This window comes from Sus scrofa, chromosome 9 (assembly GCF_054392235.1).
Source record: "Sus scrofa isolate SSC_HxYL_T2T_F1_AM1 chromosome 9, Sscrofa_HxYL_maternal_Yorkshire_Landrace_v2.0, whole genome shotgun sequence".
Classification (NCBI taxonomy): Eukaryota; Metazoa; Chordata; class Mammalia; order Artiodactyla; family Suidae; genus Sus; species Sus scrofa.
The window spans coordinates 127,273,818-127,288,519 of record NC_139391.1 but is presented as its reverse complement, the minus strand read 5'-3'; the positions used below and the strand labels follow the sequence as shown (position 1 = coordinate 127,288,519).

At 38.3% G+C, this 14,702-nt stretch overlaps 1 protein-coding gene across 1 annotated transcript in view; it reads right to left on the bottom strand.

Annotated features, from left to right (window-relative positions):
• Positions 1 to 4,386: 4,386 nt before the first annotated feature.
• The window catches only part of XPR1 (xenotropic and polytropic retrovirus receptor 1), a 223,780-nt gene continuing 213,464 nt past the window's right edge, over positions 4,387 to 14,702 (bottom strand). The window contains exons 14-15 of the mRNA XM_003130352.7: positions 13,149 to 13,370; positions 4,387 to 10,143 (exon numbers count right to left, since the gene is read on the bottom strand). Coding sequence (XP_003130400.6) covers positions 10,083 to 10,143; positions 13,149 to 13,370 — 283 coding nt within the window. The 3' untranslated portion in view covers positions 4,387 to 10,082. The remainder of the gene's footprint in view (positions 10,144 to 13,148; positions 13,371 to 14,702) is intronic.

Below are 14,702 nucleotides of genomic sequence, written 5' to 3'. Positions count from 1 at the left end.
AAAGATTCTCATAACTCGGTGATTCTGACCTTGGCTGCCACTCTGTCTGAGCTTCCCAGTCTTCGCAGCAATTATGATCAGCTTTGGATGGGTTTGTGCTGCCACCTGGAGTCCTATCATCCTTACTGCTATCAGCCCGCATGGCTCTGTAACGGTGTCTTTATAGAAGAGAGTCACCTCTGAACTTGCAGTGATCCTGCTGTACCTCTGCCCATTACATTCCTTATAATATTTGTCCCTAACTGTATGTCCTCTTGGTCTTCCAGCCATAGTGCATCCAGCAGGCCCACTTCCCTGAGCCTTTCAGCTTGTGCCTTCACTGCCTGCAATAGACATTCTGGAACTTCAACTTTGCTCATTATGGACTACCACTTTTCCCATGTTTCTAGAAGCCATGGTGGTAGCAAGTTTGTACTGACTCCTGGAATCCTTGCTAGGGAGTTAAATTCTGTATCTTTGAGAGCACTTCCAAGCCAAAAATTCTTTTCTATTCGATCTTATATTCTGGCTCCTTTCTTCAAGCACCCTCAGGGTCTCCTCCAGCCCCTGTGGAATCATGGAATGGGAAGAGGGAAGGCTAGTGAGGATTATGGTGAGGTATGTCCCTAGGCTCAGACTGTTCCCAGGGGTTTGAGGAGTCAAAAATCTTTGGGAAGGATCCAACCAGATGTCGCATCTCATGTGTCAGGTTTTCCCAACAGGAGCCCTGATGGAGCATAACAGACCTGCCTTTGTAGGTCTGCTACTCTGTTAAGTCCTCATCTTGGTCCTTCCTCTTCCCTCCCACCGTAGGAGATAAGAGCCTCTTTGTATGCAAACAAAGAAGTCCTCTGGTTCCACATCTGGCTTTCAATTGCCTGGTACTTGTCCTCTGCTGTTCACGATCCTCCTGGAGCCATCAGTGGCACTTAGCAATAGCCAGCCAATCTCATTGCTGTGTAGGCACCCTCTCCTCTCTACGCCTTCAATGCCTGATACACTGCAAGTGCATGCCTTCTCGGGTATACCATCCCAATTCACCACGGATGAAACCTTAAAAACATTGGAAAGAAGGGACAGGAGGGAAGGAAGGTGCCTGGCTCCAGGGAGAGGATCCCATGGAAAGCAGTCAATTAGGGAGCTCATTTGTTGTTACTAGTTAAACATTCCCAAGAGCCTTCTTCCCTGGAGGGTTAGACAAATTCTCAGCAGCAATCAGGGGGACCCAGCTTGCTGAGGAATCTGTAGTTGTGTGTGTGTGTCTTGTGGGAGAGAGAAGGCTGTTCTTTGATTTTCTTTAAAATGGTCATGTTCTGATCGAATCAGCCGTAGCTTTTGAAAGAAGCAGTAAGTCACAAGCCACTTTCTAGTTTTGGCTGCCAGGCAGGACATTCCCCTCCCGACCCATTTCTTTCTTTTTCCTTTAAGGAATAGGGAGCAGGTGGGCTACTAAGCCAGCCAGCTCTGAGTCCTAATCCCTGGTTGAAATTACTGTGCCCACAGCCAGTCACTCAACACTGTGGTTTTCTCCTCTGCAAATGGAGCTAACACTACACAATACACACTGATGTGAGATGGGCCTTGTCTTGGTGGGCAGTGAGTCGGCAGTGACTGCTCTGTCCTTGAGGGACCCGGTCTGCTCTCCATGAGGAAGAATAGAAAGTCCACAGGATGAAGACCGATCTAATTACCAGTGAGGGAGCATGAGTCAAGTTTTCACATGACCTGATTCAACACAGGATCAAAGTGAGGACACTGACCAGTCTGCCAGTAAGTAAGAGTCCTAAGAGGCACAGCCTCGGCAGCAATCAATTAAAAAAGCCAGTGACCTCCTACATGTACTTAGTAGCTCATCTACTAATAGGCTGTAGAAGTTACTTTTCCATTTAACAACTGTTTAATAAGCCTCTGCTATCTGCTAGACATTCGACACACTTCAGTAGATACGATTTTGCGTGACTTCTGGTGACAACAAAGCACGTTTGGAAAAAGAACGTCTCTTCTCCCCTTAAGTGTATTACTACAAGAGCTCCAGACTGGTCAAGACTGGGGCATTGACACGGAAGGAAATCAACTCTATCCTCGTGGACACGACCATAGCTGGTAGCAGGGTATACACTCTATCCAGAAGGTCTTTTGATGAAGGCTGCCAGGGAGAGGCTTCCATTTTTCTAAATAATCTATGGAATTGCACGAAAAAACTCTAAGTTCAACAGTTGACAACTGTGGCAAACTAATGTTTCTAAACTATCTTTGATTCTTCTTTAAAGAAGAGTTACAGGAGCCCTGGTTAACTGAAATTTTAAATTTTATTAGCTTTTCTAATCAGAAGAAAGTGTTTGAGAAACCACAGATACAGCAATTCTGAAATTTAGCAAAGTGGCAAGGAATTTGGGAGTTCATATCATTAATATGCTTTTCCTTGATTCTCTTGCCTATGTCTAGAGTCACTTGGTTTTTTCTCACCCTAGAAACTTACCGTGAGAAAATAGAGGAGCATAGCAAATCTACAGCCAAAAATCATTTGACTTTGGTTATTCTATTCACTTATGCAGAAAAGAAGCCAGAGGGCTCTCCTAGTTGGAGAAAGGCTGAGTGCTTTATCATCCTTGTTCTCATTTGGCTATGCAGTCAATATAAAATACATTAATATTTGGGGAAAACTTCATTTTATAAAGGTAAACATTTGTTGAACTTTGATGCCAATTTGTTACTTGGTGGTATCATTTAAATTTTTCTGTGTGAAAACTGCTCCCAGTGGTTAAAAAAAAAAAAAAGTACATCCATTCAGATAAGACATTTCAAAGCAAGAATTATACAGTTTTTTGGTAATGGAAAGTTCTGAAGAAATCAATCTCTATAGTTCTAATTAACACTCCCCCCACCCCACTGGCTGCACCCATGGCATATGGAAGTTCCTGAGCCAGGGGTTGAACATGTACTACACTTGTGACCTGTGCCATAGCTGTGGCAACGCTGGATCCTTAACCCACTGTGCCACAAGGGGACTTCCTAATACTTTTATTTTTTAAAGGATGACTTAAGAAAAACAGGATAATAGACTTTGATGTCTATGTGGGAAAGAGTGAAGAAGACTATCTAATTTGAGATAGAAAATTCAGCTTATCCTGGGGTGCTGATAACCTAGTAACAGGACAGTCTGCTTTCTTGGCAGTGGTTTCAGTTAAGTAGTTTAGAAATAATTTTATCATATTTCCCTGCTTGTCTCCATAGAACTATAATGATAATGAAACCAATTTCAGCTGAAATTAAGTACTAAAGTAATGCCTAGCACAAGATAAGAACTCAAGACATACTAAGTTAATTTTTTAAAAATTCAAAAATCCCATAATTCCCTTAGGAAAATATGGGAAAAGAGAAAAAGAAATGAATGAGCAAGTGTGAAATTAATCATTATTATTCTCATAAACTAAGAATAAATAAAAATTACTCATATAAAGGTAGAGGTCACTTAACAAAGTCCAAGGATTCTGGATATGACTAAGATGGATAAAAAGAGCAGCCTCCTTGACCCACCTGGGATTGTAGACCCAGCTGCTCCAGGTCTCTTGTCTCTTCATTTACAAACCGAGATGAGTGACTTGTTAACCCACATATCTGAGATGCTGTACGTTTGGAAAATGTAAAATACTCTAGTATATATACATATGTATGTATATATGTATGTGTGTATACACACACACACACACACCTATAGGCATACAAATGTTGAACATTTATTACCATCAGGTTATAGGAAGGGGTGTTGAGCATCCAGTGGTACATATATATTCACAGCTTATCTTGACTTTAACCTGGAAACTGCGTACTATCACATTCTGGTTTAGCCTAGACAGAAATATAGTCAGAATAGAACTTGCGTTATTAAAATAGAATGAAAAGGCTTTTATGGCTTTGTCAGTAAAATATTTTTCTCTTTCCATTTTGAGTATATACAAACTAGAGTCGGTTCCTTCTATAATTTTTCCTAGACACATATAAGGCGTAATAACTCGTTAATCCAGGAATTCCATAGAAAGTTCTGTGTCCCTACACAGGGTATGGTGGACATGGGGTGATTAACAGGTGTCCAGCTCTCTAAGATACAACTGAACAGATCATTTCACCTGATAATTGAGATTCTTCGGGTGAGTTAAAAAAAGACCTGTTGCATCAATCCCATTGCTTTTGGGTCACACTTCATATATTTCCTTAAGAAAAAAGGCCACTTAAGATTTTTTTAACTTAGTAAAAGAGTTAAAAAAAAAGTTCATACTTTTAAGTCTATTTGCTCAATACCCTTATACCAGTTAATCCTAAGTGGAATTATGTTGAGGATCTAAGAAACCCAGAGAGAAAAACACACAGTCACACAAAACATTCACCAGTGATAAAGGAGCCAGGAAATTGTTGGAAAACAGAGAGCTTGTAATAATGAAAAAAGGACAGAGTTTTGTAACCAATCACTTATTTTCTTTTAAAAACACAGAACCACATTAACTTTTTGCTTTATACAACCATCTAGAAACTATAAAACAGTACCACATTGTGCATTTAACCTACTTATCAAGAAGGGAACTCCACACTTCATAAGAATTCTACCCATATAAGAAGGAAAAAGGAGACAGCTAATAGCATAGTCACAGATACAACGTGAGTCCAAGCAAGCATCAATTCTTTGACGTCACCTTTTCCATTTAGCAGAGTGGAGAAATTAAGAAAGAACGCAAGGGAGAAAAAAGAGGGAAACATCCACAGAGGACTAATCACATTCCATAGTTACTTTCGACAACTCAGGGTTTCATAGTGTAGTATCATTTGACCAACACAATGTGGTTGTAGGGGCGAGGGAAACATGAGCAGAGGGAGAGGGTTCCAAAAGACAGGTACATTTCACACCCTATTGCCCTCCTAAATACTCTCCATTGATACAAGCTTCTGTGCTAATCTGTAAAATTGCAAGAAATTAATCTTTACAATGTGATAAAGCTTAAGAGTTCTGCTCTTTTTGCAAATGTGAGTGGCTCACAATTTTACTTTACAGTTCCAAAGAATAACAATGTCACGACCAGTTGCTCTTTCAGGATTCCCCACAACCTCTCCCTATTCCCCCCATGCTGGTGTTGCTATAGAACAACTGGGGAAGTGTGGGTAGGGACTTCAGAGATAATGGTAAAGGAACAGTGAGATGGAATCCTTGCTCTTTCTTAGAAGTCCACATCTTTCTGATAGTCTTTCCTCTGATTTGCGGTGGCACAGAGGAAAGGGCACAGGAAGTACTAAGGTAATATGGTGGAAGTTGAGTCAAGTAACTGGTTTGAAGGTATACAAGATGAGACTGTGTAATTAGCAGACACACCGAATCCAAGGCAAACAATTGGTTATTTGATTGTCCTCCTTAGGTTGATGGCACCATAAAAAAAAAAAAAAACAAAACCTGAAATGAAGGTGGCTTTGATTTAATAATAAAATAAACCAAAGGTCTGCTACAAGGAAGCATGTTGTAGAAGATCAGTGTAATGATTCATTTCGGGAGAAACTCTCATCTTGTTCCTCTGACTTTCCCTTCCGTAATAATAAGCAAATATATTCTGGAAAGTTGCTTTTAAGGGGCAACTCAATATTGGAGTCTTGCCAATTCATACCAAAAAGGCATTATGAGCCATACCCACTGGCAGGCTCCTCTACATTCCTAGGCAAACTTCTTATAATGCTTAAATTAAGCTCTTCCAAATCTAATGAAATGCTTTTACTTTTTCATATTTGATGAATAGACTGTGGCTTAATGCTGGTTAAATTATTGGTCTGTAGCACTGACCAGCACAAACTTATGTTCTAATGTTATCAACTCTATCCCACATTACCACTATGCTGACACTGTATAGACTGAAAATACAGTGTAGAAATGAATGTTTAAGGAACTGATAAAATCTCTTTAACTTCCCTCTCTTCAGCTGATCATCAAAAGCAAGAAATAAAATTTAGATGCATCATAAAAAGAAAATGAATTAAGCTGACTTACTCTTCTTTACCTAACTTCTCCTGAAGTTCTATTAGAACTTTTAGAACTTTTATTGTCTTCACCTAGTGACATAGATCTTATCTGTTATTGGCTTTTCAAAATTAAGAGTTGATAAAAATATGGTGATTTTGTAGCTGAGAAAGCCACAGATTCAATATAATTTTTTTCAGTTGGAGAAGCTACCTTAATTTTTTAAAATTTCAATACATTGTATAGCAAGAAGTACTTATTTTTAAAAAAAGAGCCAGACAAATTTCATGCAAACTATTAAATCATCTAAAGTTTGTTCACCAAATAAAGTGCAATCAGAGAATCCCAAGTTTCTGAATAAAATAATGCCATGAGTAGAGTTATTTTCTAAACTATTTTCCTTAGACTAAGAGATTTTTCTAGTCATTGCTTAGAAAATTGCATTTGGGTAAAAAGAACTATTTCCTGAATAATGCAAAGTAGTGGAGAAAGAGGGTAGGAAAACAAAGGCAGGTCTCTCTCAGCAGCATAACCACGGAGAGGCAGCAAGGCGTCGTCGCCTCCATGCCATCAAGCTCACATACTTTCCTAACTGCTCTGCTCTGCTGCCAAGGCCAACATCCTCTTGCTCTTCTCTGCTATCTTCATAAAAAATTCATTTTTCTTCAACTAAATTTCTGCTAATCTGATGCCTGTACCTCTCATTAACAGGCTACTCTTTTCTATTCTTAACTTGCCTTCGTTCACCTGTTAAGAAGGGATGAACTGCTTTCTCCAGTTATCACGAGTGTGCTTTGGCCAAACCACGGTGGAAGGATGCCATATGCCAACAAGTTACTTCTGGTAAAATCTTGGTTAAAATCTTAGAACTCTCATGTTGAGAATACTGGGATGCCATAAATCCCAAGGACTGGGTCCCATTTTCCTGCTTTAAGGTTCCCTACGGGTTACTGCTAAGGTGACTTGCACTCTCCTCTCACATCATTGCTTCTGAATCTGAAGTTAAGCAGCCTTCAGAAAAATGGCTGATGCTGGAAAAGAAAGTTGCACATAGGTTTTCAACTTCTTTCCAATTTTAAAAATAACCATCATAACCTAATTAACGATGACTTAATGCTTATCATTTTATTGTCTGCATGGTATGAAATTCTCAATTATTCCATTTTAATGGCACAGTCAGCCTTGATAATAGGTACATATTTGTCCACAGAAAATAAACCACTTTTGTCTTTTACTTTCTCTACATACATCAATGTACTCCACACTACCTACCATAAAATGAAAAAGGAATTTTATTTTTAATTATACTTGTTTTTCCTTTATTTGGGGAGTATTTTAACTGATTTCATAAAATGAGTGATTCTCAAAATAAAGCTAGTATTTCTAAACCTAAAATGAAGTTTTACCTTTGGTTAAATTGCTGCTCCTTTAAAATTACTCTGATATTCATTTCCTAAGAGTACTACTGAGAGTTTCAGTGTACAGGAGGCCCTAATAAAATTTTAGAGCATTCACAATGGCTGGGGCATATCAAAGGTAGGACAGAAAAAAGCACATGGTCTTTTTTGGAGGAAAAAACTTAATATATTCTGTCTCCAAACTGTTTCCTCTTGAGAAAAAGCCCTCTTTTCTCTTTACAGCTTTAGGAGGAACATGAAATTGCTGTGTTTAAACACAGATTTGACTATCTGTCATAGTAAGCTGAAAGTTACATAAGAGCCTATCACTCTTGAACAGACTATGCTAATAGGACAAACATAGGAAAAGGAATACATTCTAACACTGTATCATCTATGAAAAAATAATACTGATTGGGGCCAAGAATCCTAACAGTTGAAGAAAGACTAAATAGGTCATAGGATACGCTGAAGTAAAAACACTGGGGAATTCAAATACCAGAAGTCAATTGTAAGATTTTGTGTGTGTCATTATATAGGTTTACTAATAGAGAATGAAGCTGACAATTCAAATGGCTCTGGATACACATTAGTACCACCAATTTTTATTTGTACAAGAAATGACTGGTCCACTGGACTTATCTACATAACTTAGTAATAATTACTGCTATTTCTTGACAGACCAGTGATATTTCCCCCATAGTTTTAAAGTACAAAAATGAGAAGAGTTAGAAAAAAAATCCCAAGTATAAATAATGCAACCTTTAATCTATTAAGGGCCCCTAAATTGTTACCACTGATTATTATAAATGATTTATTTAAACTAAAACAAAACAAAACAAACAACCCCCCCCCCCAAATAACTAAACTTCTTCAGTTCTGGGCCAAGGAACATACTTGGCAAAACAAACAAAAAAAAGGAATAAAGGTCACAAAGTTGAATGATTTTTTAGAAAAAAATATATCCATTCAGGAAGGGAACAAATTTTGGAGGCTTGTCAGAATAAAGATGAAAAAATCTCTTTTAAAAAGAAACAATTTGTCAGTTAATTGGTAGAATTTTGGTACTAACAACTTTAATTAATCTACTGGAATTATGACAGGGATGAGTAAACATTTGTGATGCATGGGAGAAGAGCTGATGACAAAAGGGTATATTCAGAGGCAGTAACCGTATGTTTTTAATACTAAGTAAGTGATGATGCTTAATTTAATGCCAATCACCTTCAAGAAAGTAAAATTCCTTATGGTTTGGGGGCTTATCTGGATGATGTAGGGTATAGGAAAAAAGTTAAGACAAGTGAAAATGAGCACTGCGTACAGACCATGATAGTCTGAATTTTCTAAGAAATATACTTTTTTTGTGTATAATCAAGTTTAGGCCCACAAGTTTTTAAAAGCTGTTTTACTGTCATAGGAGGGTATGAAATCCAATGCTTATTCTTTAAAACTGCTGGGAGAAATGGCTGCCAAGGTCTCTTCTATCACTGTAATGTGAAAGATTTGTTCTATGCTCTCAAGAGCAAGTCTTCCCAAGACAGACTTTTAATTTGATCAAATTCTGGCTAAAGTATGTAAGCCTGGAAGAAAAACTATCCAACGAGGATATAATAAATAACTGTCTGAAATAACGGCCTTCTAATTCAGAGTTGATAAAGGCTGTACTTCAATCATCCTACATGCTGAAGCTTAATAATGTATAACTTCAGTTGTCATGGTTTGAATATGGGCAAATGTATTCCACATCTGTTCTTAAAAAAAAAAAAAAAAAGAAGAAAAAAAACCAAACGGTATCAGATCTCTTAAATAAACTTCAACCAGTTGCATGGAAGTGTGTGATTACTTTGTTATGAGAGACATGCTCGGGATTCTAAAGCAGCAGCAACTTAAAAAAATAGTAATTAAACTTTGGCTTAAAATTAAAAAGAAAGGAAAAAGTCAAACTGGTGCACGTTGTCTCATGAAAGAGGTATTGTGGACTAAACCCTCATAAATGCTGTCCAACATTAGTTTCCCCTGTCTTTTTCCACTGTTATCACCTTCATTGTACAGGAGTTATATCGTTCTCTTATGGTTAAGTTTCATAAATAATGAGAAAACAGTATGTAACAATTACATCATATTTCCCACCCACCCAGCAACCCTCCCCAAAATAAGAAAAGTTACATCAAATTAAAAAGTAGCTTCGTGAATGAAGGTACTGCTCTAAGTTGCACTTTCCCTGCAAGTGCAGCCAGTGCTTTTGCGCTGGGTATGAAAGAAAGGAAAAAATTCTCCACATAAACTGACAAAAAATTTAAAAACCAATGTCCGGTTTCAACCAGTCAAAACCGGGCCAAGCGGAAGCCGAGGTATCTCGGTACCGTCCCATCAGAGGGTCCTTGCAATGCCTGTTCTTCATCCTGATAGGTATCTGTGTCCTTGTGATTGTAAACAATCCATAAGATACAATGTTTTTGTTCCTTAAAATGTCCTCTGATTGGCAAAATGAAGTAAATATTTGTTTTAAAAGTAGAAAATGAAAATTAAACCAGAAGAAATGAAAAGAAACACAGTGAGCTTGTTTGGAGTCCATAGGATCCGATCTGGAAGAGCTCGGAAAATGTGTTATATGTCTTCTCCTGTTTTCGGCTGGAAAGGTACTAGAGGTTGCATTGGTCGAGAAAGAATTGTAGAGTAGGAAAACCAAGGATGTTAACCTAGACTTCAGAGATTCAAGTGTTAGCTTCATCATCTGTGTCTTCTATCAATACCTTAGTGTCACGAGCCTTGGATCTAGTGGTAATAAGAGGGAAAAAAAAACCCTTAGTTCATTACTAAAATACAAACACACTCAAAAGTATCAGGTACATTTCCAACCTTACTTTCATTAAAAATACATCCTAACTACACACAGGCACTATATACTATACCAGATGGACTCTTTCTGGAGTTTCACATTCAATTTCAGGTATTACTGGAAAAACTAAGAAACTGGATTGCAACCAGATGAAGGAAACAAGAACAATGGCAGATCATGTGCAGTGGAGGGACTTGGATTTTATGATGGATCTCTTTAACTTGGAGTGCCAACTTTCATCTCTGGAAAGAAGGAATAATGATACCTATTTCACGTAATACTACTTTTACCTCATGAAGATAGTATGAATATCAAGTAAGAAAATGGATATAAAAAGTATCAGTAAAACAAAAATAAAGATGATAGAAATGTCATTTGAAATGCACATGAAAAACCAGGCGAGCTGGCCAGCAAATGATAAGACCTAAGGAGAGACATGACAGTTGTCTTTGAACACTTGACAAAGTCGGCCACAGAAGAGAGACAAAGCTAAGTTATAAGTTAGAAAGCCAAAAAAGGATCAACTGGTTGAATTATAGTGAAGCATAATTCAACCTAACATAAGCTATTCACCACAATAACTATCCAACAATAAAATCAGGTGCCTTGTACATGGTTATAAACTTCACCATCACTGATGACTGTCAATCAGCATAAGATGACCAACTATTCAGGATGCTATAGAAGAGATTCCTGCACTGGATGAGAAATGGAATTAGATAATGTTAAAATATTCTGCAAGTCATGAGGTTAAATAGGTATTATTATTACTTGACAGAGGTGGAAACTGATATTGAAGAGGTTAAGGATGTGCTAAAGGTTGCATGAGTCACTAAGTCAGTACTCAACCTCAGATCTTATTTTAGATTCCCTGCTTTCTCTGTTGCACATAAACTGCTCCATTGTTCTAAACATCTTCCTCTGGTGACAATCTAGTATCCCAGTGTTTTTCCACTGAAAACCTAAAATTTAAAACAAAGATCGAGTGCCAAAAAGCTTCCTTGTTTCTGAAGCAGAAAGAGTGTATGTTTAGCCTGCCCTCTGCTGGTAACTAACAAGGATTAGACTTTCAAATTTAGGAGCTCAATGAGACAACCGCCTACAGCACTGTCTTCCAGCCCCTCGTGGCACTTACCTTATTGACTCTGGCTTCTTCAAATTCCGCTTCCTGCTCTAAGAGTATATAATGCTTTGTTTTGATGTTCTTCCTACTGACCCCCCTGACCATTCTTTCCCTGCCCCTTTTGTTTGTTCTTTTTTCTTCTTGTCCGTGTTTATTCCGACTCAGTTCCTTGCTCTGCTTTTCTTTTTTTTTTGTCTTTTGTCTTTTTTAGGGCCACACCCATGGCATATGGAGGTTGCCAGGCTAGGGGTCTAATCGTAGACATTGCTGCTGGCCTACGCCAGAGCCACAGCAATGCCAGATCCAAGCCATGTCTGCGACCTACACCACAGCTCAAGGCAACGCCGGAGCCTTAACCCACTGAGCTAGGCCAGGGATTGAATCCGAAACTTCATGGTTCCTAATCAGATTTGTTTCCACTGCACCACGACGAGAACTCCTGCTCTGCTTCTTTTTTTCTCTACCTTCTCTTCAGAGAACTTCCTAATTCTAGCGAAAGCTCAGGCAATTTTTACTCTGCTCCCCTGTGGGTTATTACCTCCTCCTATTTTTTTTCTTCCTCAAAAACATCTCCTCACGTTCTTTTTAGTCCTATTATGAGCATCCTAATCCAAGTCCTCAATGTTCCATACTTAAAGAGTTGTGCACAGTGGCTCAGTGGATTAAGAAACCAACTAATATCAATGAGGATGCGGGTTCGATCCCTGACCTTGCTCAGTAGGCCTTAGCTGCAGCTCCAATTTGATCCCAGCATGGGAACTTCTGCATACCACAGGTACGACCATGCAAAAAAAAGAAAAAAAGAGTAGAGAGTAGTGCAATGGTCTTTCAGCTGATCTTCTGGCCTTCCATTTTCCTTTTCTCAATGTATGTTGCACAGTGCTATTAAAACTTATGAAAATACTACTTTTTTTTTTATAATGTCAATCTATGAAAAAAATTCTCTGTAACTCCTTCCTGCCTATAGTATCAAGGCTGTACTTTTCAGCCTTTTACAATCATACTTCACCTATTCAGCTAAATTTTCTTACTCCAGTTTTGGCCACATGGCTTTTCTTTTGGCCCATTGTTTCCACCTTTAAGTCTCTATTGTGTCTCTAGCCTATTCAAACACTCCCTTATCCTTTAGAAAACTGCTCATGCCCAACCTACGTCTCCTTCAATCCAATCCACTGTGATATCTACTGTCTTTAAGTTTCAAATGGAGCCACAATATATCCTATATTTAGTGTTACTTTTAGGAACATACAAAGTCAATGACTGATTAAAAATACTGTTGAAGGTATTTAGTAAGAAAGTAAAAATAATAATAGCTTAAACTTATTGAGCTTTTTCTGTGAGGAAACTGGTCTAAATCTCATGTCATAACAAATTTAATCTACTTAGTAGCCACCCTATGAGCAGGGACCATATTAATCCCAACTTACAAATGAGGGATAATACAGAAAAATTAAGTGATTTGGCTGTGACATAGATGGCAAGCAGCAGAGCCAGGATTCCTAAAGTTTATAACTTGAAAATGATTTTTATACAAAACATACTGAAGAGTCAAGTAAAATATTCTGTAACAAAATTTCCCCAGTGTACCTTCAATGCCATAATTAGTAAGCATTAGTTAACGCATTAATTAACATATTAATGGCATTTTACCCTATGTATTCTTAAGACATACTATAGGTTGAATCACATAAAAGTGCTATTATTGCTGGGTTTTGTAGCAATTTCACCTGGTTCAACCTGATAGCTTCTTAGCTTAAGTGCTACCCAGTACTAAAACCTGAAGGGAATTCAGCTCACAGAGGTAGAAGTCATACATACTGAGAAGCAAGGCGAGGACGGCGCAGGGATATACTCTGGCTGTACTTCCATGGCCGATTCTTCTGGCGGTTTCGTACCCCGTCTTCCTGGTCCATCATCTGCTCTAGGAGTGTCTGATCATCGGCATTCAGAGGGGCCACAGAGATGTCCCGCACAGCACGGAATTCACCACAGTTATTCAGATGTTCATTCTCCAGGCGGAAGAAGTTCCACACAAATCGCCTTGGCAAAATGGGTAGAGTAGGCAAATCACTTATAAAATTTGAACATTCTATGACCATCATCTGTAAACTTCCCAATATATCAAGTTTCCACTTATGGAAACAGAAAAAGCAATTAAATTTAATTATATTAAAATAAAATAGAAAAAAGACGATGTGGTGATGGGGTAAGGGGACAAGAATGGAGTAGGCAAAGGAAAGAGACTCAAAGAATGCAGTTTCAGAGTACTCATTCTTTTGCTTCATTGAACAAATATTTATTGAATGCCTACAATATGGCAGGAATGGGCACTGAATGAGAAAGACAAAGCCTCTGTCTATACAGGTGTAATTTCTAGTCATAGAGACAGATAATAAGCAAGTAAACGATTAGCTAGTGGTAAGTGCCCTAAAGAAAATATAGCATTGCAAGGGTAGAGAACATGCTTCTCTAAAGAGATGGAATCTAGCAGAAACCTGAATGATGCAAGGAAGCAAGCCATGTAAAAATCCTAAAGAAAAGTGTCCTAGGCAGAGGAAATAACAAGTACAAAAGGTCCCAAGTTGGACAGGACTTTGGTGTGTTAAAACAACAGCAATACGGTCCGTGGGGTTGGAGTAACGGGAAGGTTAAAATGGCAGGAGATGAAGATGGAAAGGTAAAGAAAAGGGCCTGACCCACAGATGGCCTTATAAACCATAATAAAGAGGTTAGATTTTAACTGCAATAGAAAACAAGAAGAGTTCTGAGCTGGGGAATGATGTGATTTGTTTTAAAGGATCACTGTATCTGCTGCACTGTGAACAGATCAAAGGGAGGAAAGAATAGCTGTAAGAGACCAATTAGAAGCTGCTTTAGTAGTTAAAGAAAGAGATCATCTAAGTCCAGAAGACTTAGATTCAGGTGGGGATAACAGAAATGTGGGAAGCAGACAGACTAGCGACTTATTTATGAAGATGGAGCTGACAGGACTTACAGACATGGGATGTGAGTGTCTCAGGTTTTTGTTCTCAGTGAATGGTAACACCATTTACTAGAGATCTGGGTTGTTCCTGTTAGACCAGAGCCATCAGATATCCAAGAAGAAAATTTAGTAGCTAGATGAACAGGAGTTGGCAGTTCAAGAGAGGGTCTAGGACTGCTGACAGCAGTTAAGAACAGTATTTCAAGTCATGGGCTTAGGAATAATACAAGCAGAGGGAAGAGTAAAGAGATTATACCCTGGAGCTCTTCAATATTTATTTACACTTTGGGAAGAGGAAGAAGAGCCAGTAAATGAGTTGAAAGGAACAGATAGTGAGACAGAAAAGTATAGTTTCTGAGAAATCAAGTGAAGAAAGTGCTTTGCTAAGA